Source organism: Fusarium flagelliforme, assembly GCF_020744385.1.
Source record: "Fusarium flagelliforme strain FIESC 12 MPI-CAGE-AA-0113 chromosome Unknown B0J16scaffold_4, whole genome shotgun sequence".
In the NCBI taxonomy this organism is placed as follows: Eukaryota; Fungi; Ascomycota; class Sordariomycetes; order Hypocreales; family Nectriaceae; genus Fusarium; species Fusarium flagelliforme.
Genome location: NW_025763506.1, coordinates 321,925 through 348,295, shown reverse-complemented (window position 1 = coordinate 348,295; position 26,371 = coordinate 321,925). Strand labels below are relative to the sequence as shown.

Here is a 26,371-nt window from a genome sequence, read left to right as displayed (position 1 = left end):
CACTGTACCAATCCCACTAGAAAGTGAGCCTGGGGAATAGGAATAGTTTGATGATTATTCCTGTATACTTCTCAGATTATACAAATTGTGAAAATGTGACAACATACACTGAAGTGCCCAAGAAATGACAAACCAAATCTAACAGCCATGCTTTTCCAATCTTTCACACAATCTCCTTCATATCATTCCACTGATAAATGATATGTCTCTCCCCCAAAGCCTCCTTCAGCACAATCAACAAATCATCCACACTCCCCAAAAACTTAAGATACAACGTCACAGCCACACAATACCGTCGATGATTCTCATCCTGAACCAACGTCGCCGTCAGAATAACCTCTTCACTCTGCGACTGCACCAGATCCGTCGCCCGTCTTATCAATGGCGCAGGTAATCTTTCTGGTAGAGGAGATCCTGTTCGTAAAGCTTGTTCGATGATGGCTAACACGGCCATTATATCGCCTATGGATCGGTCGTCGAGGATTCCTGCGACCCGGACGAGACGGTCTTGTAATTCCTTTGGGAGGGTGGATGCGAGGTTTAGTAAACCTCCGAGGGCTTGGTTCATGTATTGTAATTGCTCTTTTGTTCGTTGGAGGACGGTTTGGTCGAACGGGCTGAAACTTAGTTCACCTTTTAGTAAAGCAATTGAAGGACTTAACGCGAGGAGGACTTCTGCGACCTCGATGGAGACGTTCTCCGCGACTGCACCCAAAGCGCCGTTCTTGTCAGTACGGCCCCAGTGGGAGATCAGTAGCGCGTAGTGATCTGACAAGCTGCGCACGGAATTCGCCAGTGTTTTGCACACATGTGTAGTTCCAGACGGCGGACTCGGAAACAGCTGCACGATAAACGCTACCAAAAAGCCAATCAGAACAGTAACGACTCGTTTCCAAAACGCTTCGTAGCCTTTTCCTGGAAGACCATACTGCACGATATGATCGTGGTCCCAACTAAACCCAATAACAAGACAAAACGTCGCTCCGGCCATGATAGTAGCGAATTGGAATGAAGGAGGAAGAAACAATCGCCACCAGAGGAGCGGAATTATAGCGACGCCTGTAGCTGCTGCCATGCCGTAGGGATTACCGATTCCGCTTCCTGCGCCGATGTACCAAGTTACCATACCGATTACACCGCCGACTAGCGTCCCGGCTGTTCGAGCGACGAGGGAAAATGTGAAATCAGCGAGGTAGACTAAAAGGACTGTTTGAGCGCTGATTACTGCCCAGATTCCTTTTTCTCGGTAGAAGAAGCCTGCTGTTTGGGGAATGACGGCTGGAATACCTGTCGCTACTGTCACGACTACCATGCGTAGAGCGTACATTCCCGCTGGATTCGTGAGCCAATTGTATGTTGCCATAAGAACGCGACTGAACTTGTTCCTTCGTGCGGATGATCCTTTGTAGCCGCGGCTTACTTCTAATCTTCGTCTTGTTTCTTTCGTTTGTTCGTCAAAGGTTTGGCCGTCCATTAGTTTATCTGGATCTTCCTCTGCTGCAGCGTCATGACCCGGATATGTAATCTGCCCGTGAAACAGCCAGGAAATGGCGTATTGAATACGTGAAGGCACCCAGAATCGTCCTTTTGTGCGCTTCTCGGAGAGGTTGAGGATGTACTCGAGAAGGTTTTCCACTGCGGTCATCCATCCTAGCATTCGCTCCTCCAAAACCATGGCAATGACCAAGCTGGGAAGAAAGGGCCTATCAGTTCCTTCTATAGGTTTAAGTTTCCCATTGGCGTCGAATAATTCTGCGTGGGCTTCGAGAACGCCTTTGGTTGTGTTGACGATACATGCTTCTCTAGCAATTCGCGATCGAGCAAGAAGATCGTGGAGATTCCGGTTAAGTTCTTCGAACCGTGCAGGTGAAGTCTTTCTGAACCAGCGGCAATTATTCACGGCCTTGATGTAATCAGCTGCAAGATTAACAGCCTGGGGTCCGATCTCCATGACTTCAGCCAGTGTTCCCAAAAGCGTGTTCTTCGTCTTGCTGCGTAATTCTGCACCTTCTGGTCTTTCGAAAGCACTTAAAAGCGTAACAGTCTCTTGTCGATGACGGCGACCAATTTCGTACTTTTCCGTATCTGTTACAGGTCCGAGATGACCGTCTGCTTCGGCTTTTCTGTGCTGTTCTTCTTTGCACTGGCTTCGAACTCGACCGATTTGGAAGTCGATGAGGTATAGGCTAGTGTACATAACCCTGCGTGCTCGCTCGTGTAGACCCTTGATGTCGTCTGCGCCCCATAGACCGCGGGAGAAGTCGAGTGGGAGGAAAGCGAGGGCGGGTTGTCCGGCTTTGAAAGCAGAGATCATACCAGCTCTAGTGGCATGAAGTTGTGCGAGCGGACTATTGTTCCCCTGCAGGCCCTTCTTTGTGAAAACAATCGCTTGGTTGGACATGCGAACCAGTCTTTCAAGACCACTAAGAACAACATGTGACGTTGAGTGCGGAAACAAGAACAAACAGCATACCAAGCCCAGACCAATCCCCACGGCACCAGGAAGAACAAGAACTCGAGCAACGTTTCCCGTAAATCTCGGAAGTCCGGGACCAAACAGAATAAAAATATCCGTGACAATGGTCCCAAAGATTTGCATAACCACAGTCTTTGGATTGGCACACCTCAATCTCGCAAGCGCATAAATAAACAAACAACCCAAGCACATAAAAACAGCCGTAACCCTCGCATCAAGCATAAACCCATTATGAATCAAAATCTGCGCCTCCCAAACAGGACTCTGTCCCGTACTCTTCGCGTTCTGCACAGCTTGCGTCTGCAACTCACCCAACAAAGCCAGTGTTTGAGAAGCGGGTCTTGCAGCGAGTGCAGCTTTCATAGTCAACAATCCCCAACACCATGCTAGACACATTCCCAACAAAAGCGACAGGGCGCCGAGGAGGTAGATGAAGACGATGCTGGCTGGTGGTACTGCGAAGAGAAGAATTGCGCCGAGAAAGGTTGCTTGGCCGAGTTCGACGAGCGCTGGGTGGATGAAGATGAGTAGGAGCATTGTCCAGATTGCGATCCAGCAGCGGAGAAAGATTTTGAGGTCGTGGGTGTTGAAGTGGTTTAGCCATGGTGGGAGTTTGCGTTTTGGAGGCGGTGTTTCGACTTGGGTGTCCGAGGATTGGTCTGAAGCCATTGTCGCGCTCAATTGCTCTGTTTTGTTTCTTAAAGCAATTGAGAGATTTGCTGACGGCCGAAGAATCCGAGGTAAGAGGTTGAGCTAGCTTATATTTCCTGGTGGCTATGACGTGTGTATGGGGTTTGTGAAAGTCAATATGACACTAGACTGGCGTTAGTGGATGGGTCGTGCTGAGAGGCTGGATAAGTCCTGCACTCAGAGATGTGTGGTGACATTTTATCTTCAGCGGGTTGAAAGTGCATCCTGTTTACCATCCATCTCTTTGAAGAGAACTGGTGAAAGAAACTTCGGTCGCACGCTGACCCGGTGAACTGAGGTGCTGAGATTGGGCCGTTCGAAGGTTTCTCAACTCTGGTGGAGAGCAACATCGGTGGGTCAACCGAGCTTGTACCTGGAATTAGTGGATCCAATAGCATCACGCTCAGTACTTAGTGAAGAAGTCATCAACACGCAGATCTGCAACAATAACCATTTTTCGTCCGTCGTAGTCTCATTCTGCCGGGACCTGTGCAATCCACGGTGGCTCCTCTAAGAGAGATTAGCGACTTGGCACACCTGAGATAAGAGTCACATCAATACCCCGCCTTGGCGATCTCTGTTGCACTGGTGATCTTCTCGCGTAAACAGTCAGGTGGGTGTCAGAAGAATTGTCCTCTAAGGCTTAGGCTACAGAAATAAAGTAGTCTAATTGCTTGCCTAAGCTTGCATCAGATAACTAATTTATTTCGTCTCTTATGCTCTCCGGGGCCAATTCTTCTGACACCCTGAGGACAGTGACATTTATTCAATGGGGAAGTAAAGTCTCATGGACACAAGCTAACATCCCCGCACTGCACTGCGCCTACACTTGTGAGTCACGGTAATATTGGCGAAAGTCAAGATAAATTGGCAAAAGGGAACCTGCACTTGCCATCGGTACGTTAGCTTCCTCCTCACCATCGTCTCCCAAAATCTTCGCTTTTAGGCAATTCCCCCTCCAAACCTCAAAGCCTCTTCCAAATCAACACATCCGCAAATCTCGTCAAATCATGTCAGCGCCTCACGAACTTGAGCTTGCGCACAAAGTCGCCGTTATCAGTGGCGCGTCTAGAGGCATCGGTCGCGCCATCGCGTACAACCTCGCATCTCGAGGATGCTCTATTCTCGGCACTTGCACCAGCGAAAAGGGAGTCGAATCGCTCACGAGTGAACTCGACAACGAGATCACGAAGGACGTCTACAAGACGTACGATCGACCCAACAATCATATTATCAAAGGCATTATCGCCGACGTTTTCTCGGGTGATTGCGCAAAGACCATCGCCGACGCGCTTCAGGAACAATTCGATGGTCACGTCGACATCTTCGTCAACTCAGCTGGCGACCCAATGCCCGGTGTCATTGGCGAAATGGGCACCGATGAGATCCAACGAAGTCTCCTCGGCAACGTCCAAACACCAGTCCTCATTGTCGAAGAGCTGGTCCGACGAAAGTACTTTAAGCCAAACAGCCGCATCATTTACATCTCCTCCGTCCGCTCTCGTCTCCCTTGGGCCGACCAGCTTATGTACGCAGCCACCAAGTCCGCCGGCGAATCACTCTGTCGAACATGGTCTCAAGCTTTTGGAGGGAAGGATGAACGATATGCCTTCATGGCTGGTACTACGGCGAATGCTGTCATGGCCGGGCTGACGGAGACCGATGCTGTCATGGATTGCGGACCCGAGGCTGTGAAGAAATTCCAGGATGAGTTCTTTCCACTGCAGAGCAGTCCCAAGTTTGGACAGCCGGAAGATGTGGCGGATGTTGTGGGCATGCTTTGTGGACACGATGGCCGATGGATTACTGGGTCTGTCATCAGTGCTAGTGGAGGATGCATCAAAATTGGGTGAACGTCAGGCGGTCCGAAAAATAATCGTGACACAGAAGTTTACTGACAAGATAATTAAGAGGTTCTGAGGCTAAAGCTTAGGGTAGACTGGCCTAATCTTTATAGCATTCTCAACTAAGTCTTGATTTTTCTTTGACCCACCTGAGCGTCAAGTGCCATGGAGGTTCGGCTGAAGTCACAGCGGTAGTTAGGCAATACAGCACTATTGAGAAGAAGAACGCGATGTTTGATAGTTTTATTGAGCTATTGAGGTTATCTGCCAGAGGCTCCCCCCATGTGTGGAAGTAAAAATGTAATCAAATGCAAACTATTTACAATGATGACAAAAGAGAAAATTCAATCTTACCTCGCGTTTAGCCTACCATTTCGTCCATTCCTCAGGCTCAAGTCCAATTTCACACTGCTCAACCCGTGCAAGAACATCATCAACCTCTGAAGGTTGCAAAATCCAAGCCTTGACCAGCGCTTCGAGAACAGCCTTGACATACGTCTCGCTATCACCTCGCGCAGCAACCCTCCCGATCAAAGGCAAAGCTTCTTCAAGGAGATACTGTGGAATACAAGTCACGATAAAATACTGAGCTCGATGATCAGGCACGCGATTGCAGATGAACACGGCAACCCACGGAGGCAGAGAACCGGTCGTTCTAGCTTCGTAAGTTCGCCAAGTATTTTCTCCTTGCTTGTGCAGGGCAAAGGTCCAGGTGGAGCGGTTGACGGCTACGAAGAGCTCGATTGGAGCTTGGCGGGAAGCATAGTATGCGCTTGTGGTGCGAAGAGGACCGTAGTTTGGGTCTTCTAGGTCGTGTTGGATGCCGTTGATGTAGAGTTTTGGACGTTGAGCTTCAAGGATCTCGGCTTCGGACATCCAAACGTCGGCCGGGGGATTGTGAGGCGTGATGGAAGGCATATTGAATGAGGTGGGTCCTTGCTGTTGATTGGTGGTGTCTGGCGATGTTATCTGCTGATTTAAACTGGAATGATCTGCGTTACTGTAAAGACTTGTACTAAATGTGGTATTTATATCCAGCAGTCGTAGGAACAGTATCTAACGAACATTTCACTGTTATTTTTCCATTACATGTTTCTTTGTATGACTGTCTTCTAGCAAGATGAAGCCTGACACTTTCCAAAGACAAGAGCTGTGGTCGGGCAGAACAATGCAATATTGTGCCAAGAACAATCCAGTTTTTTTGTTCGCGACAAAGGATAATGGAGGGGATTAGGGCCCCATATGTTGTTCTATACTAGTTCTATTTCTGAGCGAACACGACAGGCTCTTGAACCCTGCCATGAGAGCTCGGTCCCGAGTTCGCTACCCTATATCCGACATGGGAAGATAGTCAGACCATGACCCATTGATAAGTAATCACTCCATCAATCAGGAATCTTGATGCAGATACAAAGTTTGCGATTGACATGATGGAAAATCTCAACGTCGTGAACAAAGGGAACGAAATTATGCTGTTGTCATGAAGCAGTTCAGATCGCGGCTTGGCCATTCTGATTTACCACCTCGATTCTCCATCAGATCGGAATCTCTATACTTCCAAGCAGACTAGAAACTAACTTCTCGGAGGATCTTCCACACTACCCTAAATCAGTCTCAGTGCCAACAACGACTCCTATAGTTTCTCGAATCACCAAACGCTCCCCTAAGAGCTCAATTGAGATAGCATGAGCCCAGTAAATGCTTTCGGCTTCAACTATTTCAAAAGCCCGCGGGATATAAAATATTCCTAACGTGAGGCCATATAAGTGGCAATAGGATGTCGCTTTGACTTAGCCTAGGACGTGGGTTGGTCATAGCATGATACTGGAATCCTTCGAAATCCTTTTTCCTTGGCTTTTCATCTCCTCTAGTGGATACACGCACCGTTATACTCGTGTTCAAGTGGATTAATGTTTAAAACGGAAAATCATTCCTCCTTGACACCTGATAATTCTATGAATAATATTTTCACGTGCTCTGCATCGTGTTCTACTGTGAATTCAGCGATGCCAAGATGTCTTGTGCTACCTCGGTTATTGACGATCATGATCTGCACAAAAATCCCCGAAAGAGCCCACAACTCCGTTAACACGTTCACGGCACTTGAAGTTATAAACTTAGAGAACTCATTGCATCATAGAATATTCTGCAAGGGATGCATTATTCGGCTCTTCGCCGGCGAGAACGACAAGGCATGAAGCCATCGTGACATAAGATCAACACTCATCCATTCTGCTTAGTCGATATAATTCATCTTCTAATAAGTCATCACAAAACAAAATATTCTTCCGTCAATGAGAACAGTTCTTGGCTTACAAGAAACAAGAAAATAGGACCGATGTAGTCAAAATTTGACAGACAGCATGACCATTTACAGAGTTCAACTAACCTAGATCTCACATTGACAGCCGTGGATGCATGCATATAAGCGTCCCAAATGCAACATAATCCCACTCACACATTGCGGGGGCGGCCCGAATTGAAGCATAACGATACACTGCCTATTCGTCCAAACTATACGATAGTGTCAATGACTAGGCTTACTTGCCCGTTCGGTCCCGGGTTATTGGAGCTCCGTCGCTCGAATAAGGAGGTGAATTGACTAGAGCGACAGTGAAACGATGCTCAGACCATTCAATCCCATTTTATTTCCTGATTACTTGGTCTGTTCTTGCGGGTGCCATAATAAATAGTCTCTAAAGGAGGACTCGACAAAATAAACTAGTCTTTTTGTGAGTGCTTAAGAGCATTACTCAGTCTGTTTTATTCTTCCAGCCAGGCATTTCTTCTTTCAACCACCCGAGAACAAGAAATGAAAGGCAAGCGGAAACTCCGCTGTCAAGTGACACTAGACCAGATGAGATTTCGGGCCGATCTGCTGATCCTTGTCTCGCTCATGATCTTCGAAACAGCCTACCGCTCGTGCCCCCGGATTCTAAAAAAGACCCCGCAGTTATGCAAATCGGGGGCTTTTCATCCTTCTAGAAACTAGTTTGAATCCTTCACTATGCTTCGGCACTGCAATCAAATCCTTCAATAGTCGAAACACCGACGTCCACACTATAAAGCTGTCATCGTCCCGCCGTGATTAACGACAGAATCATCACCATCACCTCTCATTCATTCACCGCCATCTTCTGTTGACCATGAAGCTTCTTCAACTCGCCGCCCTGGTGGCGTCCCTCAGCCCCTTCACCAACGCTGCCGACGCAAACGCCTGGAAGTCGCGAAACATTTACTTTGCGCTTACGGATCGTGTTGCGCGCAGCGGTAGCGATAACGGTGGTAATGCTTGTGGCAATCTTGGAAATTATTGTGGTGGAACGTTCAAGGGTCTTGAGGCTAAGCTTGATTATATCAAGGGCATGGGCTTTGATGCTATCTGGATTACTCCTGTTGTTGAGAGTGAGTTTACCGATTTAATTGTGTGGGTTATATCTAATGTTTGGTAGACACTGATGGAGGATACCATGGATACTGGGCCAAGGATCTGTACGCGGTTAACTCCAAGTATGGAACTAAGGATGACTTGAAGAATCTCGTCAAGGCTGCTCATGGCAAGGTAAGATATACCGCCAAAGAACCTTGAACAAACCATACTAACTGTTTAGAACATGTACGTCATGGCAGACGTCGTCGCAAACCACATGGGCAAGGGTATCCAAAACCACAAGCCGGAGCCCCTCAACCAACAAAGCTCCTACCACAGCTCCTGCGCCATCGACTACAACAACCAAAACAGCATCGAGCAATGCGAAATCGCCGGTCTCCCCGACTTGAACACCGGCAAGGCAGAAGTTAAGAAGGTCCTCAACGACTGGATCAAGTGGCTTGTTTCCGAGTATAGCTTCGACGGTATCCGCATCGACACTGTCAAGCACGTCGAGAAGAGCTTCTGGCCTGACTTCCAGAAGGCTGCCGGTGTTTTCGCCATCGGTGAGGTTTGGGATGGAAGTCCTGATTACCTTGCTGGGTACTCCAAGGTCATGCCTGGTCTGTTGAACTACGCTATGTACTATCCCATGAACCGATTTTATCAGCAAAAGGGTGATCCTTCTGCTGTGGTTGATATGTACAACGAGATCAGCCAGAAGTTTGACGACCCTACCCAGCTTGGTACCTTCATTGACAACCACGATAATGCCCGTTGGTTGAGCCAGAAGAACGACAAGGCCCTCCTCAAGAACGCTCTTGCTTTCACCATCCTCGCTCGCGGCATCCCCATCGTCTACTACGGAACCGAACAAGGCTACGCAGGAGGCAACGACCCCGCCAACCGCGAAGATCTCTGGCGCAGCAACTTCAGCACCGACTCCGACCTGTACCAAACCATCTCCAAGCTAGGCAAGGCACGCTCCGCCGTCGGCGGCCTGGCCGGCAACGACCAGAAGTTCCTCAAGTCCAACGACAGCGCACTCATCTGGAGCCGCGCAGACGGCGATTTGATCGTTGTTACTTTGAACCGTGGAAAGGGATATTCTGGAGAGTACTGCTTTAACACTGGCAAGAACAACAAGACTTGGGATCGAGTTCTGGGATCTGGGAGTGTCAAGTCTGATGGTAATGGTCAGCTTTGCGTTAGCTACTCTAACGGTGAGCCTGAGGTTCTTGTTGCTGCTTAGGGGAAAATGGATTGACTAGTACGGGATACTGTCAGGGGTTTGTTTCTTATTCTTTATATACATACCTTGAGCTCAGCAATTATCATGTCGACATTTATCTGTTTTTATCATTTTGGCGTGAAACAATGACAGCAAACGCGAAGTTTGGATGGATGCCAGGGTATCGGAGATAAGGCCGATATTCCAGGAAACGACCCAGATCGTTCTTTAAAAATAACCTTATTCCAATAGTTTGACAAACGGGCGGTCTGTTGGGAGAGAATGGCTATAGCGGCTCTACTGTGGCTGCTGTCAGCTTTCAGCCGATCCAACCGCTAATTGAATCGTAGCATGCCCCATAAAATGTCAGCTACAGTGAGTCGCGCCAGCACAAGTAGTGCCAATAGTCCCCTGCCAAGTCCGATAGTGCGTCACGCTAGTGGGTTTGTTCCAATATTGTAATTAGGTACTGGAACATGTCTATGATCTGAGGTTGACCAACGACTTTATAATTCGGTTGCGTCCTTGTGCATCTCTTGTTCCAGTCTCTGGTGTACCCGTACCGCCATCATGAAGCTCAACTTCTCGGCTCTTCAACTGTTGGCGTTGTGTCAAGTTGCCACTGCTTCGCCATGTAAGCCTCCAGGATCCTCGGTGACGACCGGCTCAACCACCGCCGATATCACTACACAGGGCTCTACAGCCACTGAGTCTGTCACTATTTCCGAAACCTCTTTGTTCTCCTCTTCTACCGCTGACACCGAGACTGAGGTTGAGGCGGCTGCGACCACAACAACCGAAATAATGGCTACTTCCGCGTCTGCTCCGACTTTTGAGGCTATCACCGCTTCTGACACTGGAACTGTGTTGACTGGATCTATTGCCATTTCTGAGGCTACCTCTGAGGTTACTTCCACCTCTGAAGCCACAGTAAATACTTCTTTTGAGACCGAAGTCGAGACCGAGGCCACAAGTACTGCGCGCATTACTACATCCGAAGGTGCTACCACTACTGAGGCTGTCACCACAGTTTCCGCCACTGTACCGTTCGAGTCGGAGACTGAGACCGAAACCATGATGACAGAGTCCATTACTACCTCTCAGACTATTTCCACTTCTGACATTCCTCTGATTCCAACGACCTCAGCTGAACCAACAACCACAACGTCTAGCCTCACCCAGAAGCCAACCAACGTCCTCCACAATCCCAGCTTTGAGGAAGCCACCATTTCGCCATGGACTCCGATCGGTAGTTCAAACGTTCCATCTCTATCAACGTCCGAATCCTGGACTGGCGCTCAATCTGTTCGCTTCGCCATTCGCAGATCAGTGTCTATCTTTGGTCGGATACAGCAACAAATTGACCCATCCCTTCTCGAAGCCGACAGAATCTACGATTTCACTGTGTATACAAAGGCCAGTATAGAGTCAGCATGTGCGTCGCGAATCATTACTTGTTATTCGGGAACCCAGCAGGTTGAAAAGGTTGGTGAAACCATCGATTCTGCAACAAATCCAGGTATTTGGCAGCCTTTGAAGGCCTCGTGTACGTGGTCGCAAGCTCAGCTGGATGCTGGAGTGTTCATTAGGATTTGGTTTGCTTCTTCTTGTCTGGATATGGACTGGTTCGTGGATGATGCGACTTTAGTTAAGGTGGATTAGATGTAGGTGTCTTTTCTAATCGTACAATCCGGCTTGTGGAGCCTTGTTTACATCCATCATTTGTGCTATACTTTCCATGTTTATTCAGTAACCAAGGAATTCGCTGGAGTATCTGGTGTGGCACTACCTGGTTACGTCGTACAAAGGAATTCTAGACGCGGGTGACTGCTAGGCTACTATCCCCGCCCAGTATCGGTACATTCACCTGGGCCCCACTTTGGCGCGGCAAACGGTACCTCTACTTGACTCTGTTGCCCCTGTAGCAAGCAACAAACCCAGAACAAAGGGCGGGCTGTTCATCGCCTGTTATGTTTTTCCTTAACAATCTTTTCGCCGCAACTCATTTTTCTTCCCTTAAACATCCTAAGAGACAAACCAAGCTGATTACTTTACGCCAGCTTTAGAGTAGCTCCTAGCCTACTTTCGTCCACACGATGCCGTCCCTTACGGCTCTTCCGACCGAGATAGTCCTCGCGATCGCTGAACTCTTGGGTCCTGCCGATATCAAAGGTGCGTTGTTTTCATCTGAACTGTCCGACTTGAAAACTAATCTTCAAAACACTTAGGTCTCAGCTGCATGAATCGTCGACTTCGAAATACCGTTACCCACATCCTCTTCCGAACGCTCAGCATCGCGATGCCCTTAGTCTCGCACCTGTTGCTTGAGCACATGCTCGAGAAATACAAGAAGTTCATCTCCCGCATTCACCTCCACGTGTTTCTCCGACCAAACCTGGAGGAAGACGACGACAACCCTCAGATGCCCTCTATTGGAGGCACGATGAAAAGCGGGACATTGCTCCACCTCGTCAACGGAAAGATCTTCTCCCACATCGACTCGTTCAGCATCCACTTCGATCCTTGTCAGTTTGACATCGCCGGTCGTTGGTACGGAAATGACGGCGACTGGGGTGGCGGGCACGGGAGCGGCAGCATCACTGTTTTTGAAGATGAAGAGGACGAGGACACATGTTACGACCGCGAGGAGGAACATGTCTGGCGAGCGCAGTATATGCAGGTATTCGCGGAACTCATCAGAAACCCAAACATCAAGAAACTCCGCTTGATGAACTTACTTCCTCGACGAACCTCAATGTGGGATACAGTTCAATGGGGGGAGATGTTAGGAAGACTCACACATCTCGATCTCAGTATTTTCGGAGCTGAATGTGGTGGCTGGAGCGGCAATGCGACTGATGGCTTCAGTCAATTCATCGACAACTTACATTCGGATATTGTGAAGCATCTGACCAACGTCACACATCTCAGACTTGAAGGCAGCACATCGAGCACCCTCGGAGCGGGCGTCGACAAAGGCTACGATCTCTTTCCCCTCTACGGTCGCGTACCAGCCCTTCAATCCCTCGAACTCAAGAACATCGTCCTTGGTCACACGTTCATGGTGTATCTTCGAGCACAAGCTGACAACCTCCGCGACCTGACGCTCCACAACTGTATGTGTCTCTCACTTGTCCCCCGAGGCCTTGAAGAAGACGAGTGGCCAGATGAAGAAACAGAAGCTGAGGATCCAGTCCGGTGGTACCATATTTGGAAAAGCATCGCACTGCGCAGCCCAGCTGTGAGAAGAGTCACTTTCCTGCAGGACGAACAGCCTCCTCTGATTGACAGCATCAACCCTGAATATGGTCGCAGTTTCCGGATTGTGGAGAAGATGCTAGAGGAGGATACTGAGGGGGACCTGATTGTGTGGAGGCATGTCAAGATTGACAAGCTATGGGGGACTGTGCACGAGGATGCGGAGACGAATGTTGAGGAGGTTGCCTGCGGCTGTGCCTACGAGGCGTACTGTGATTTACAGAAGACGTTGATGGAACGCAGAGAGAACTTTGCTGACGAGTACGTGGGTAACAAGAATATTGCCCTCAAGGCTTAGGCTACCACAACAAAGTAGCCTAAGTGCTGGTCTAAGCTATCATAAGGTGACCAAAGTATTTCATCTCTTATGGTTATGGCGGCCACTCTTCTGACGCCCTGTGGGAGGAGTAGAGGGATAGGGTATATGCTACTGGATAGCAAGAGAATTGGTTTTGGCGTTTAAGGATGTCAGAATAGATAGACCAGAGACCAGCCTAATGTAATCAAAAGCGTGTGAATTGTCTTGTACTTAAAGCCTTTGTGGTGATTTATCCGATGCTTAGTGTACTATGATGGTACGGTCAATCGTCTATTGTTGTTTATTCTGTGATGAAGAAATGCTTAGCACGGCTTGGCCACGTTATACGGAAAGATACTAGATACTACCACTGCTACTGCCACCACTACTGCTGATAGCTTTTCCATCTGCTCAGTTCAAGCAGGTGCACTTAGGTCAGGAGGTAAGTGTGCCTGTGCCCCACTTAGTCACGTTGCGCAGTGTCTCCCGTCTCTACCTTCCTCTGTTGCCAGGCAGCTCCCCGATCATTCACAAACAACTTCAAAATGCTTTCGCTGGTGACCCTTCCGACCGAGCTGGTCGTGAAGATCGCCGACAGCTTGCCTCATGATCTCAAGAGCTTCAGCTCCACGAATCGTCGACTTCGTCATGCCATCAGCCCCATCCTTTTTCGCACTCTCAACATTGCCTGCCCACTGGTATCCGACATGCTACTCAAGCACATGCTCACCAAATACAGGTGTGTCTCACAGATGCCTCTCAAGCACATACTCATTAGGAACAGGCACGCCATTCGAAGGATTCATCTACACATCCGTCTCCGACCGAATTTGCCCGAAGACGACACCACCGAGATGCCATCTATCTGGGGCACAGATCGAAGCGACATCCTACTCCAGCTGGTCCGCGGGGAAGTCTTCTCCCACGTCCAATCTTTTAGCGTTCGTTTCGATCATTTGCCCAATATCAGACATATGCGGCTTGAAGGCAACGTACTCAGCCCCCTAGGCGTGTTCAGCAGCTCCGCCGCCAGCAACCGATTTCCCCTCGTGGGATATTTACCGTCCCTGCGAACACTTGAGATCAAGAACATCATGCTAGGCAACGACTTTCTCGACTTCATCAAAGCTCAAGCAGACGGTCTGCGCCAGCTCACCATCCACGACTGCATGTGCATGGCGGCGCACCGGGGTGGGCAAGCTCAATGGGCCGATATATGGGGTACTTTACAGGAGAACAGCAAAGCCATGAGAAGCGTTACTTTGATACAGGATGAACGACCTCCTCTGCCTCACAACACGAAGAAGGATGAGGAGTTGATTGTGTGGAGATATGTCACGCTCCAGGAATACTTTGAGTCTGTTTTAGAGGACAGGGTGGCCAATGTTGAAAAGGTTGAGACGGGTCATGATTATCAGAAGTACTGTGGTTTGATGAAACTGCTGGCGGACCGCCGGGAGAAAGCTGAGGAATAGAGGGTTGCGGTAGTCCTCAAATTGCGCTACCGGGTAGCAGGACAATTGCTCTTGGCCGCTCAAAATGCCATGCCAAAATTAGACAAACCAGTCTAATTAAGTGGTAACTGAACAATGATCCTCTAAGCTTAGTCTACAGGAACAAATTAGCTCGACTCCTAGCCTAAACTTGTATAAGGTGATTAAATCATTTCGTCCCTTATGGTTCCAATGAAAATTCTGAAACGCTGACGCAAATGGAGTACGAAGTGCCTGAGTTGTCCTGTTTCTCTGGTTCTTGGCGGTGTTCTGTGTACCCTGACGCTACTGCAAATCGTCTATCGTTCGGCCAGGGTTAATCACCTGTCAGCCTAGCACGTGTCAAACCAAGCACTCAGCATTGGCTACCAAGCCAAACAATAACTGCGTCTAACAAAAATTCACAATCCAGCTCCAATTTATAGGCAATCTCTCTTCTGATATTTGTTCCTGGTACCTGACACTCCCTCATCACCATTGGCCGACAACCAATGAGCCAGGGGTCCGAAAGAGGTCTAGACCAAATGACGTGCGTAGGTGAGTCAGGAGCTTAAAAATAAGGTCTGGAGATCAATTCACTTTCCTTCTTCACCTTCTCATGCAACCGGTGAATGCTTATTCTTGCGCATTATGGCGATTGGTGGCTTGGAGCACTCCCTGCGCAGAGTCGCGGATGATAGTCTGCAGACTCTCAAGGTCAATTGGCATCTGGGCTTCACGGCCTTTGGCGGCCCGCCCGTTCACTTCAAAATTGTAACAACCAACCACCACCCTCCCCAGCGAACAACAAATGCTAACAGAGCCCAGTTTCACGATAAATTCGTCAAAAAGTTAAAATGGATCGACGAACAAATTGTAAGCGCATGTTCAAAATACTAGAGCATGCAATTGACTGTGTTTAGTACCAAGAGCTGTTCAGCGTCGCCCAAGCTCTTTCCGGTCCCGCCAGTACGAAAATGCTGTACTGTATTAATCTCATCCACGGCGGCTTTTTACAAGCTCTTCTCGCGTTCCTGATCTGGAGGTAAAATGAACACCTTAACTGCTTCATTGTATACTCAAGTTAATCTTTGAACAGCATACCCGGATGCTTTGGCATGTTTGGTCTCTCAGTCGGTGTATCCACCATAGGCGACACCCTCCCGCGAGCAGTCTACGCGCTCCTCTCAGGCCTCAACGCCGCAACCGTTGGAGTAATCGCTCTAGCAGCCGTTGAACTTTCCGACAAAGCCATCACGGATCAGATGACGCGACTGGTTCTTTCCTTTACTGCAATGGCGGGGATGATGTACAATGCGCTGTGGTACTTTCCTGCTCTCATTGTCGTGGCGGGTATTGGCACTGTGGTTTATGATTATAAGTGGCTTCATCGTCCTGCGAGAGCGGTTAAGAATGCTTATTTAAGGATTCGACGGGGCAAGGTTACGGAAACGCAGAATGTGCAGAGTGCGGAGAATGGAACGGGTAGTGATGACGGTATCCAGCTTCGTGAGCAGGAAACTACCGAAACTCGAGAAGCCGAACCACGTGTCATTCCTCAAGAGTATCAACTTGGCTTCTCATGGAAATCCGGCGCCGCAATCATCGTCACATTCCTCATCACGTTCGTTGTCGTTGTCGCCATCCGAGGAAGCTTTCCCAACGCTCCTCTTCTCTACAAGCTCTTCGCCAATCTTTACCTAGCAGGCACCATCATCTTCGGCGGCGGCCCAGTGGTAATTCCTCTTCTTCGAGAATATGTCGTCGCAGAAGGCTGGGTTAGTCCTCGCGACTTTTTAATCGGACTCGCCATAGCCCAAGCATTCCCTGGTCCAAACTTCAATTTCGCAGTTTTTCTAGGCGGTCTAACAGCCGTTCATGGCGGATATCCCGCTATCGCAGGTTCGCTAATAGCATACCTTGGTATTTTCGTGCCTGGCATGGTTCTCGTGCACGGAACGATGGGCATTTGGGAAGTTTTGAGGAGCAGACGCTGGGTTAAGTCTGCGTTGCGAGGTGTCAATGCTGGTGCTGTGGGATTGATCTATTCGGCTGTGTATAGGATCTGGCAAGTTGGGTATATTGATGAGGGGTTTCAGGCGGGGAAGAGTTTGGCGGATGATCCGTGGTGGGTTGTTGTTACGGCGACGTCTTTTGTGGGAGCGAGGTACTTTAAAGTGCCTATTCCTTTGGCGATTCTTTTGGGTGCTTGTATGGGGTTGGTGAGATATGGTATTGTATCGGCTTAGAGGGTATCCAGGGTTGGTGACAGTAGTGGACTCGGGTGAGGTTATCTTATCATCGAATGAGATTGTCTTTGATGATAGCATCATGATCCGGATAATGTGGGGCCGGTGATTGTGAGTCTCGGGATGGCATCCGTTGCCCCCAAAACTCGGTATGTCCGGCATCGGCACCGGAACCATAATCGAAGCTGTCACCTATTGTCTCACACCGTCAAGCCTTCCTTCACCGTGCTTTTGTAACCGTAAGATAACAATCTTTTCCTGCTAGTTAATTGGGTCGAGATATGCCGTGTATCCCCAGCAATGTCCACATGATCATGCCATAATCCGGGGTAGAGCCCGATGAAGCGGGGATGAAAGCCTTCGTCGGCTACGCTAACTCATTTTGTGGCCCTCGTGCAAACCTTCTCCAGCGGAACGCGATGTCGGATGGCGTTCCGACAGTGGCTACTTATCTCCATGACTTCTTGAATATAATCTGATGTTTGTTCTTTTGTTGTTCCGTGCTTCTTATATCTCTTCATCCATTAATCATAATACCTGCTTCTCTTCAGCTTCAGAGGTCTCCTGCGACACATCTTGCACAATGTCAACAGACGAATCCATCCTCATCCTCGGAGGCGGCTGCTTCGGCCTGGCAACAGCCTTTGAGCTCGCACAAAAAGGCTACAAGAACATCACCATCCTTGAGAAAGATGTCGACGTGCCAAGTCGTTTCTCAGCAGCATATGATCTGAACAAGGTCATTCGCGCCGAGTATGCTGATGACTTTTACACTCAACTGGCTCTCGTGAGTGCCTCACTCCAATTGGGCTGGAAGACAGAATTAACATTCTCTACAGGACGCAATCCGAAAGTGGCAGTCGGATCCCCTCTACACACCGCATTACCACCAAACAGGCTTCCTCAACGTAACATCCGGTAAAGCCGCCCAAAACACCAAAGGCGCAGTAGAAAGCTATTTCCAATCTCTCCAAAACAACCCAGCATTCAATGGCCAAACAACCCGCGTCGCCAGCAGTGAAGAGATCAAAAAGCTCGTTCCAAAATTCACAGGTCCTCTCAACGGTTTCAAAGGCTATCACAACAAACTCGCCGGCTACGGCCACTCTGCCAACGCCTTAAGAGCCGTGTACGAGGAATGTGTCAAGCTTGGTGTCAAATTCCATCTTGGCGAGAAAGATGGTGAAGTTGAATCTTTGCTATATGCTTCTAGTCGTGAGGGCAACAAGTGTGTCGGCGCAAGAACGCGCGGTGGGAAGATTCATGCTGCTGATAAGACCATTGTTGCGCTGGGTGCTGATGCAGCTAATATTCTTCCGAGAATCGGCAAACAAATGACTGGTCGAGCATGGGGTGTCGCGCATATTCAGCTCACAGACGAAGAGGCAGCCGATCTCAAGGGTATACCCGTTACCAATGTTCGCGATCTGGCATTTTTCTTCGAACCAGACATGAAAATGAAGAAACTCAAATTCTGCCATATGGGCGGTGCTTTTACAAACTACTCTTACACCAAAGACGGGCTCTCCCTTCCCTTCCGTGACTTATCAGATTCCCAATTCATGCCTCTCGAAGACGAAACACATATCCGCCAACTTCTTCGTGAAGTCTTTCCTCAATTGGCGGACCGACCTTTGATTGATCAACATCTTTGCTGGTTCGCCGACACGGATGACTCGGATTTTATCATTGACTATGTTCCTGACACGAACGGTACTTTGGCTGTGTTGAGTGGTGATAGTGGACATGGGTTTAAAATGTTGCCTATTTTCGGAGAGTTCGTGCATAAGTTGCTAGTGGATGGGAGACAGGATCAGAGGAAGTGGCAGTGGAAGGATGGAAAGAGTAAGATTGCTGCTGTTTGGAGGAGTAGTGAGAGTCAGGAACTTGCTGGTGTTCCCAGGGCTAAGCTGTAAAAGCTATTGATTTCCTTTCAAGTTTTATTGATCTATAGATTGTTCACTCAAATGCATACACCATTCATATCTACGGATACCCGACAGTTGATGCCGCCTACTTGTCTTGGCGCGGGTAGCTCGGGTTCTTTTGTTTCCCCCCATTCCTTCGTCCTAATCTGATCGCCCAATTCGTGAGTCATTGCCGTTAATCCCACGCCATGCTTCACTCAAGCGCGCATTCATTCGTCCGCCTGTGCTTATGGCGCAGATTCACGCACCTCGTTAATTTGCCGATCTGATAAGTAGGATCTGATAAGCTTTCACATCGTGACCGATAACTCCGCTCTACGTCCGTGAGGTCATCATTCCAGTCGCGCTCGGTCTCCGGCTGCTGCCTGTAAGCAAACGGGGTATATATACTCGCTCCATCGGGCGCCCGATCTGATAATTATCTGCAGATTATCTTATCAACTAATCGTTCAATATGGCTACCGACATCAAAGCAACTCCAGCCGACACTGAACTGGCGTTCATCGCTGCAACCCATCCAGATCCCTATCTCGTCGCCTTCAATGATCTCGACACTGATAACCCAAAGAACTGGCCCACTCGTCGCAAATGGGCCGTAACAAATGTCCTCTCAGTAACCGGCTTCAACCGCATCCTCGTCTCAACAGTAATGGCCCCCGCACTGTCCATCATCGCGAATGATTTATCCATGACACCCACTCAATCCGTCATGTCGTTGAGTATTTATCTCCTCGCGACTGCCTTTGGGCCTCTTGTTATTGGACCCTTGTCCGAGGTTTACGGACGCAAGACGATTCTGCATGTTTCGAATATTTGGTTTCTTGTTTGGAATGTCGCCTGTGGTTTTGCGAATACGAAGGAATTACTTATCGGGGCGAGGTTCTTGGCTGGGTTTGGAGCGAGTGCTGTTTATGCGCTTGGTGGAGGGGTCTTGGGTGATATTTGGAGGCCGGATCAGAGGGGCAAGTCTCTTGGTTGGTATATGGTTATTCCTCTGATCGGTGCTGCTGTTGGTAAGTATTAATATTCCGATGCTCTCAATCATCAACTACTGACACCTATCCAGGACCCGTCATTGGAGGTTTCATGACAGACCGTGTATCGTGGAGATGGATGTTCTGGTCAACTTCACTCTTCCAAGTTGCCATGGCCGCCCTTTCATTCACCACGTTCAAGGAAACATATGCTCCAGCCATCTTGAAGCAGCGAGCCAAGAAGCTTCGGGAAGAGACCGGCGAACCATATTATACATACGAAGAACGGACGCAAGAGGGAATGACTGTTAGAAAGATACTCAACCAAGCCATGACCCGTCCACTCCGCCTTCTCATCTTCCACCCAATCATCCAACTCACAGCTATAATCTCAGCAATCGGGTACGGTCTACTCTACATCGTCCTCACAAGCTTTGCCGAACTCTGGACCCATCGCTACGGCCAATCCGTCGAGATAAGTGGTCTGCACTATATATCCTGTGCCCTGGGTGAACTCATCGGCTCTCAACTTGGCGCACCATTAATGGACTACTTCTTCCGCAAAATGGAACGACGCTCCGGCCAACATCACCCCGAACACAGAGTTCCTCTAATGCTAATATTCGCCTTCGTCGCACCAATCGGCTTCATCGTTTACGGGTGGTGCGCGCAGTTCAAAGTCCACTGGATCTGGGTTGACGTGGCAATGTGCATAACCATGTTCGGCATGCAAATCTCGTCCATGCCGTTGCAGGCGTACATGATGGATTCGTACCCGGATCATACATCGAGTGCAATTGCGGCGCAGCAGTTTCCCAGGAGTTTGGCTGCGTTTTTGTTTCCGTTGTTTACGCCCAAGATGTATGCTGTCCTTGGGTATGGGTGGGGGAATAGTGCTATGGCCTTGGCGGAGTTGGCGTTGGGGGTTGCTGCGCCGGTTTTGCTTTGGAAGTTTGGGGCTGGGTTGAGAGCAAGGGCGACGTCGAGTTTGTAAGATTATCTGTTTGAGGCTTTCTTGGAACGGTTTGGACTTGAAAGAATAAGATAAGAGCGTAGAGGCATAAGCAGGAATGCATGGTTGGCCAAGGAAGTATCGGCTAGTAAGAACACAGTCAGATTCAAATATTAGTTGTCCTATCAAATGTCTGACAGGGTATCATGATCTCACGAATATCAAAGTTCCAAGAAGCTTATGTCTCGTCAACAGGCTTACGCTTATTTCGGAGCCCGGGGGAATGCTCCGAGATAGCGCTTATGTCACACAGCAGACGTAGATAAATACTCCTGGCCGGGACCAAATATTCCCATCTCCCTTAATAACTCCACAATCAACAAGAATGGCATCCACGCAAGGATCTCTAGCCTCGAAAGATGATGGCCTCAAAATCATCCACGCAGGCCTTTACCGTACAGGCACCATGTCCATGACCGAAGCATATCGCATCCTAGGCTACAATCCCCATCACGCTCGGGACAACCTGTATACCATTCCCTGGGAACTTGTCGAGAATGCAGCTGAAGCAACGTGGCCTCATATTGTCTCACTTCCCAATTACTCGTACAAAGGCCCTGACGGAAAGCCAATCCCACGACCGCCGTTTACTAGAGAGGACTGGCAATCCCTTTGGGGCGAGTATGACGTTGTCACAGACATCGCATCCACTTTCAATCTAGAGCTTATCAAAGCTTATCCCGACGCAAAGATCGTCGTCGTTCAACGAAAGTTCGAAACTTGGTGGCCCTCATTCAAATCAGAGCTGTTGCAAAGCATTTTCGATGTAAACTTCATCCAAAGTTTCATCATTCGACATGTTGTTCGTTTGCGCGCACTAGACACGATGATCAAGATCCACAGTGGCTTCTTTGGTGTAAACGAATTCTCCATGGCAGCTATCGAGCCGCGTGCGAGGGATGTGTATGAGGAATACTACAGTAAGGTTCGTGAGGCTGCGGGTGGAAGGTATCTGGAGTATCATCTTGGGGATGGATGGGAGCCGCTGTGTGAGTTCCTTGGAAAGGATGTTCCGGACGTGCCCTTTCCGAGATTGAATGATCGTGCGGAACATTCTGCGAATACCAAGAAGAATGTTCGGGATATGACTATCGCTGGGGTTAAGGTTGCTGGGCCTGTCATTGCTGTTGTTATTGGTGTAGCTTTCTATTATTGGAGATAACGGTCTCTGGCGGTGTGTTGGTCCCCCGTCAGCAATGCATTCCTTTTTGGCACGCTGGAAGCGTTGAGGCTGTATGTAAAACAGTGGCGTTTATTGACGCTAGATATGCATACCTCAAATAGTACAGATCGGAGCAATAGTTGATGCGGTTGGTACTGCCGTAAATTGGATTTGAATCAGACTGCGATCGGGAGTTCTTCTCCTAGCATTATGACGTTGCAGGCTGAGATGTCTACGACTGCCGAGATCCCCTTTGACCTCGAGGGTCTCGGACTAGAGATCCATACTACCCATGACAGTTCATTCATTGCTCGCCCGGGGACAGGCTCATATCCGCAAGAACGATTAGATGCCTTCATCGCCGACATCCAGGCGTCTCCGTCATGCTTACCCCGCGCCCCCAGTCAAGGGTTATACAAACCAATAACCAACCCGTACGAGATTCGTGTCCTTGAAATTAAACCAGGAATAGGCACAGAAAGGCTGGAAGCAGCTCTGCATTATTGTACAGTCGAATTTGACCACCTGGCTCTTAATTGTTTGCCAAAATGGGCAATATCCAGCACAGATTATTCCAAGCCTGTTTTTTTCACCGCCTTGAGCTATACATGGGGTCCCAACGCTTTTGACTGCAGTATAGAATGTGACGGCTTCGTCAAGAACATAACGACGTCGCTCGACTCTGCCATCAGGCAGTTCCGCCACCCTGTCGACTCTATTATGATGTGGATCGATCAAATCTGCATCAACCAGGACGACAACATTGAAAAGGCACAGCAGATCCCACTTATGAGCAGAATCTACAGGCTCGCGACAAACACAGTTATCTGGCTTGGAGAGGCCAGTGAGGGGTCTGATTCTGCCTTGCGACTACTCGAACGGATCGTTTCATGCCTACAGTTCGCCCTTCACAACCCTGACTTTCCCGACTTGGAAAGGCTCGGCCTTCCAGAACCTGACTCCAAGGTGTGGGAGCATCTGTGTGAACTGCTGACACGAAAGTGGTTTACACGGGTCTGGGTTATTCAAGAAGCGGTACTTTCATGGCATTCGGATACGTGGTTTGCTTGCGGTGACTTCTTCCTCCCGTGGAAGACTCTCGCAGACGCGTGCATGTATCTGAACACATGTGGTATTTCGTCCAAGCTGGGTGAGAAGTTCTCCACAATTATCCCTATACATGCGCCGCTGGGTGAAGTAATGTTGAACATCGAGTGGATGAAGCGTACTAGTCACCCAGACTTGTTCACGTTCTTGGCTTATACCCGGAACGCTGAATGCTGGGACCCTAAAGACAGAGTCTATGGCCTTCTTGGGCTCATTGGCGACAAGGCCAAGGCAGCAGTTAGAGTCAGCTATGCATCTGACTACACTGTGGCCAGTCTTTACAAAGATGTGACCGTGGGTTACATACGGGGTGATGACCCAAACTCTTTGATGAGACTACCCTTGGTCTTAGGAGCAGTGGATCACGAGTCACCCGATCTGCCATCCTGGACTCCTGACTGGCGGGTACCCCCTTCAATGATTGGACTCAATACACCATTTGCATTTAGTGGTATATACCACGCATGTGGACCATCCAACCGTATCAACAACAAGGGGAAGCCCATGGCCAAGATTCATGGCGATGAACTCACCACCCCAGGCGTGCTTATTGACACCGTCATCAAGGTTACAGATACATTCGATAATCCGGATCTCAGCTACCAAAGCCCAATGACTGGAAATACGGTCCTAATCACCGCTGTGGCCTTTGTCTCACAGATGCAGAAGAACGGACCATATGGGGGATGTATCTTTGAAGCTCTCTGGAACACTCTTGTTGCCGGTAGATACGACAAAGTGAGCTCAGAGCCATGGAGGAAGGAAACCGCTTCAAAATCACAGGAGCCGTTTTTCGCTGAGATATTCAGCTTTCTCATTGATGAGACGATCGGAACATCGCACTCAGTTCCGGGGCAGACATACTCGGGTAGACAAAAACGCCCCAAAGGGAAAGGCGGAATGGAGCTTTCTAGCCTAGGTCGACGCACGCTGGGCCAGACGTTTCAAGAGGCGCGCGTAGCCTTGAGACGCGCATTGAAAGGTCGAACTATGGGCATCACAAGTAAGGGATACTTGGGTCTCTTCCCTAGACGTGTTGCGGTGGGAGATGTTGTGTACGTGTTTGACAGGTGTCCGGTGCCATATGTTTTGCGATCAGTAGGGAGTGAAGGTAAGTTCAAGTTTATCGGGGAATGCTTTGTCTATGGTATTATGGATGGAGAGGCTGTTGAGCCGGAAGATATATGCTTGGGGGGTGTGACCCTCGTCTAGACTGTGCAACAATGGCTACTAGTATGAAGTCCATGGACAGTCTGCCGACCAACCTCTTTCCCAAGACCTGTCCTGGGTCTTTGTGTCAATTACAATCTGCGATGGCACTCCTTCCTGTCTGTATCACGCAACATAACAGTTGCATTAGATCAGTTTCTTCCAGTGGTAAGGTTCTGGAAAATAATATCAATTCTTTGTTTCCCCTTTGGATCATATCCCTCAACATATCTTTCCCCAAAAGGCTGCATCCAAGTATCTATTAGAGGCTTAGTAAAAAGATCGCAAGCTGGAATTCAACGATCAACTTACCATACGTTGTTTGAGGCTTCGTGGCACAAAGCCATAGAAAGCTTGAATTAACCGAGTCCTTCAAGTCGAACTTTGGATACACCCTTTCCACAGCAGCATACTTCTCCGCTGAGACATCAAAAGCAGGGCCAGAAAAGTCGAGCGAAATCCCTTTCGACACAACTTGCACATCTAGCTCTTTGAAGTAGGACAAGGATCGTTCAGTATGAAGCGCAATTGCGTCCCACACAAGCTGGACCCTTCGATGCTCCCAGTGTCTTCCATCCTTGTGGGTGTGAATGAACTCGCGCGCCGCGATTGCGCCATCGACTTCAAATCGCTTATCAGTACTGACAATGGGTGAGTTTTCTGTCTTGTCCCAGCCGAGGTCATGCAAAAGAGTCGCAACAGCGTGAATCTCTCGGTCGACATTGCGGCTCAGTGTTTCATTTGCATCTAGCATCAAGACACCGTACAGCCAGGACCGCATGACATGTTTGTAAACGGCATGTGAGCTGTGATTTAAGGCGAACGTTTCAGCGGCTTTGACGATTGGGGTGTTGACGACTGATATACCCGCGATGTTACGCGTAGGCAAATCATGGTTGATTTGTGTATAAGCTTGAGCAGAACCGAAAAGTAAAGCTGATGCCCAGAGAAGGCTAGTGATCTTTTGGACAAACATATTTGGATTGCAAGTACTGCGATGCTTGATTCAGGCTTCTTTTGTGTTAAATGGCAAAAGTGTTATGATGTGAAAGCCCATTGAGACCTATATCTTGATAACTTTCCCTACTTTTTATATGCCAATATCATGATCATGATTAATAAGACATTGTGACAAATTCGACTGCCGTGAGCAAATTAATAAGCTGACATGGTCAGTTGCGATTTCGGACGCACGTAAGACTACACCAATACCATGTTAACGTTTTTATAGAATGAAGAGATTCCGACGGCTGGTTCGAGCACCATAGGAATTCGCGAGAACTAGTTACGTAGTTCTGCCAATCGAAGAATTTCAAATCCTCAGAAAGGATCTACTAACATCGAGTTCCAACGGAAAAGAAAAAGACTGTAAGTCTGTACTTCATGTACTAACAGCATTTAACATATAAAAGCGTCTTGAATAAATACTAAAACTTCTTTCTTTAAAGATATTAATTACAAGTACTCTTTTTCTTTTGTTCTTGAATGCAAGGTTGATTTACATTAGGGTCCAGGGTAGAATTAGAGTGCAGTATTGGTACGAAAGGCTCACTAACATCTGGGAGTTCTAGGTTCGATTAATCTCTGGGCAGAGAGTGGTTGTAAGACACAGCAGCAGCTAAAAGAAGAAACCTGATTATAATCCATGTGCCCTCAGCACTCGTGAATTATTATTGGAGCGCCAAGGGGAAAAGGTGAGGAGCTAGAAGGTGATAAGCAGCCACTCGATGTAACGGTACCATCTATGAGCGTATCTAGGCTCGACCGGCCCGGTCTGTTATAGGCCAGTTTGCAAAGGGCGCTTTTAACGTGTTGATGTTGGGTGCAGAAAAAGAAAATTTGATCATTTTCAAAGGACCACCTTTGTTCGGTGATCATGAACTCTATAGGGAAACACTGTTAGCGCTACTCTCTCCATAGCACGAACAGTTATTGAGTCGAGAATGAGGAGCTTTCTGTGTCAACCACCATCACGATGGCATTTCTGCATGCGGTTCGGTGCGCCAGTGTGGGGGTCTCTCCGGCCAATGCACGCTGCAATGCGTGAGAACGCGTCTCGGGATCAGTAATAGAGGTACCTAGGTGACCCTC

General features: G+C 48.6%; 11 protein-coding genes across 11 annotated transcripts; 9 read left to right on the top strand and 2 right to left on the bottom strand.

Annotated features, from left to right (window-relative positions):
- Positions 1-46: 46 nt before the first annotated feature.
- B0J16DRAFT_340278 (uncharacterized protein) lies at positions 47-3,195 on the bottom strand. Its single transcript, XM_046127658.1, has one exon. It carries the CDS (start codon positions 3,143-3,145, stop codon positions 164-166), a length of 2,982 nt encoding a protein of 993 aa, XP_045982283.1. The 5' UTR covers positions 3,146-3,195; the 3' UTR covers positions 47-163.
- Positions 3,196-3,785: 590 nt separating this feature from the next.
- B0J16DRAFT_340277 (uncharacterized protein) lies at positions 3,786-5,241 on the top strand. Its single transcript, XM_046127657.1, has one exon. It carries the CDS (start codon positions 4,177-4,179, stop codon positions 5,017-5,019), a length of 843 nt encoding a protein of 280 aa, XP_045982282.1. The 5' UTR covers positions 3,786-4,176; the 3' UTR covers positions 5,020-5,241.
- A 2,764-nt stretch (positions 5,242-8,005) lies between these two features.
- On the top strand, positions 8,006-9,725 carry B0J16DRAFT_414126 (glycoside hydrolase superfamily). Its single transcript, XM_046133412.1, has 3 exons — positions 8,006-8,415; positions 8,463-8,572; positions 8,622-9,725. Exons 1-3 carry the CDS (start codon positions 8,157-8,159, stop codon positions 9,630-9,632), a joined length of 1,380 nt encoding a protein of 459 aa, XP_045982281.1. The 5' UTR covers positions 8,006-8,156; the 3' UTR covers positions 9,633-9,725.
- A 347-nt stretch (positions 9,726-10,072) lies between these two features.
- Positions 10,073-11,273, top strand: B0J16DRAFT_371584 (uncharacterized protein; the record flags this gene model as incomplete). The annotated part of the gene is made up of 1 exon (XM_046130418.1): positions 10,073-11,273. Exon 1 carries the CDS (start codon positions 10,182-10,184, stop codon positions 11,271-11,273), a length of 1,092 nt encoding a protein of 363 aa, XP_045982280.1. The 5' UTR covers positions 10,073-10,181.
- Positions 11,274-11,707: 434 nt separating this feature from the next.
- On the top strand, positions 11,708-13,273 carry B0J16DRAFT_398016 (uncharacterized protein; the record flags this gene model as incomplete). The annotated part of the gene is made up of 2 exons (XM_046132357.1): positions 11,708-11,783; positions 11,840-13,273. 2 exons carry the CDS (start codon positions 11,708-11,710, stop codon positions 13,165-13,167), a joined length of 1,404 nt encoding a protein of 467 aa, XP_045982279.1. The 3' UTR covers positions 13,168-13,273.
- Positions 13,274-13,494: 221 nt separating this feature from the next.
- On the top strand, positions 13,495-14,793 carry B0J16DRAFT_340272 (uncharacterized protein). Its single transcript, XM_046127656.1, has 2 exons — positions 13,495-13,880; positions 13,926-14,793. The coding sequence occupies exons 1-2, from the start codon at positions 13,713-13,715 to the stop codon at positions 14,640-14,642; spliced, it is 885 nt and encodes a 294-aa protein (XP_045982278.1). The 5' UTR covers positions 13,495-13,712; the 3' UTR covers positions 14,643-14,793.
- A 471-nt stretch (positions 14,794-15,264) lies between these two features.
- Positions 15,265-18,995, top strand: B0J16DRAFT_362390 (FAD dependent oxidoreductase-domain-containing protein). Its single transcript, XM_046129805.1, has 7 exons — positions 15,265-15,413; positions 15,468-15,515; positions 15,563-15,684; positions 15,739-16,641; positions 16,702-16,871; positions 17,482-17,675; positions 17,728-18,995. The coding sequence occupies exons 1-7, from the start codon at positions 15,291-15,293 to the stop codon at positions 18,802-18,804; spliced, it is 2,637 nt and encodes an 878-aa protein (XP_045982277.1). The 5' UTR covers positions 15,265-15,290; the 3' UTR covers positions 18,805-18,995.
- Positions 18,996-19,204: 209 nt separating this feature from the next.
- Positions 19,205-20,953, top strand: B0J16DRAFT_286018 (major facilitator superfamily domain-containing protein). The gene is made up of 2 exons (XM_046124072.1): positions 19,205-19,829; positions 19,883-20,953. The coding sequence occupies exons 1-2, from the start codon at positions 19,271-19,273 to the stop codon at positions 20,782-20,784; spliced, it is 1,461 nt and encodes a 486-aa protein (XP_045982276.1). The 5' UTR covers positions 19,205-19,270; the 3' UTR covers positions 20,785-20,953.
- Positions 20,954-21,053: 100 nt separating this feature from the next.
- Positions 21,054-22,098, top strand: B0J16DRAFT_340268 (uncharacterized protein). The gene has a single exon (XM_046127655.1). It carries the CDS (start codon positions 21,128-21,130, stop codon positions 21,962-21,964), a length of 837 nt encoding a protein of 278 aa, XP_045982275.1. The 5' UTR covers positions 21,054-21,127; the 3' UTR covers positions 21,965-22,098.
- Positions 22,099-22,163: 65 nt separating this feature from the next.
- On the top strand, positions 22,164-24,283 carry B0J16DRAFT_398013 (heterokaryon incompatibility protein-domain-containing protein; the record flags this gene model as incomplete). Its single annotated transcript, XM_046132356.1, has 1 exon — positions 22,164-24,283. The coding sequence occupies exon 1, from the start codon at positions 22,175-22,177 to the stop codon at positions 24,281-24,283; it is 2,109 nt and encodes a 702-aa protein (XP_045982274.1). The 5' UTR covers positions 22,164-22,174.
- B0J16DRAFT_286011 (uncharacterized protein) lies at positions 24,200-25,393 on the bottom strand. The gene is made up of 2 exons (XM_046124071.1): positions 24,593-25,393; positions 24,200-24,539 (listed from the first exon to the last, which is right to left on the bottom strand). The coding sequence occupies exons 1-2, from the start codon at positions 25,254-25,256 to the stop codon at positions 24,433-24,435; spliced, it is 771 nt and encodes a 256-aa protein (XP_045982273.1). The 5' UTR covers positions 25,257-25,393; the 3' UTR covers positions 24,200-24,432.
- Positions 25,394-26,371: the final 978 nt, after the last annotated feature.

Excerpts from the sequence above, each read along its gene's own strand:
- B0J16DRAFT_340278 (XM_046127658.1), bottom strand. The coding sequence starts at position 3,145 with ATGGCTTCAGACCAATCCTCGGACACCCAAGTCGAAACACCGCCTCCA.
- B0J16DRAFT_340277 (XM_046127657.1), top strand. The coding sequence starts at position 4,177 with ATGTCAGCGCCTCACGAACTTGAGCTTGCGCACAAAGTCGCCGTTATC.
- B0J16DRAFT_414126 (XM_046133412.1), top strand. The coding sequence starts at position 8,157 with ATGAAGCTTCTTCAACTCGCCGCCCTGGTGGCGTCCCTCAGCCCCTTC. Across the intron at positions 8,416-8,462 it reads GATTACTCCTGTTGTTGAGA|ACACTGATGGAGGATACCAT; the intron begins GTGAGTTTACCG and ends AATGTTTGGTAG. Across the intron at positions 8,573-8,621 it reads TCAAGGCTGCTCATGGCAAG|AACATGTACGTCATGGCAGA; the intron begins GTAAGATATACC and ends CTAACTGTTTAG.
- B0J16DRAFT_340272 (XM_046127656.1), top strand. The coding sequence starts at position 13,713 with ATGCTTTCGCTGGTGACCCTTCCGACCGAGCTGGTCGTGAAGATCGCC. Across the intron at positions 13,881-13,925 it reads CACTGGTATCCGACATGCTA|CTCAAGCACATACTCATTAG; the intron begins CTCAAGCACATG and ends TCACAGATGCCT.
- B0J16DRAFT_362390 (XM_046129805.1), top strand. The coding sequence starts at position 15,291 with ATGGCGATTGGTGGCTTGGAGCACTCCCTGCGCAGAGTCGCGGATGAT. Across the intron at positions 15,516-15,562 it reads AATGGATCGACGAACAAATT|TACCAAGAGCTGTTCAGCGT; the intron begins GTAAGCGCATGT and ends GACTGTGTTTAG. Across the intron at positions 16,872-17,481 it reads TATGGGGTTGGTGAGATATG|ACGAATCCATCCTCATCCTC; the intron begins GTATTGTATCGG and ends CAATGTCAACAG.
- B0J16DRAFT_286018 (XM_046124072.1), top strand. The coding sequence starts at position 19,271 with ATGGCTACCGACATCAAAGCAACTCCAGCCGACACTGAACTGGCGTTC. Across the intron at positions 19,830-19,882 it reads TCTGATCGGTGCTGCTGTTG|GACCCGTCATTGGAGGTTTC; the intron begins GTAAGTATTAAT and ends ACACCTATCCAG.
- B0J16DRAFT_340268 (XM_046127655.1), top strand. The coding sequence starts at position 21,128 with ATGGCATCCACGCAAGGATCTCTAGCCTCGAAAGATGATGGCCTCAAA.
- B0J16DRAFT_286011 (XM_046124071.1), bottom strand. The coding sequence starts at position 25,256 with ATGTTTGTCCAAAAGATCACTAGCCTTCTCTGGGCATCAGCTTTACTT. Across the intron at positions 24,540-24,592 it reads GAAGCCTCAAACAACGTATG|ATACTTGGATGCAGCCTTTT; the intron begins GTAAGTTGATCG and ends AGCCTCTAATAG.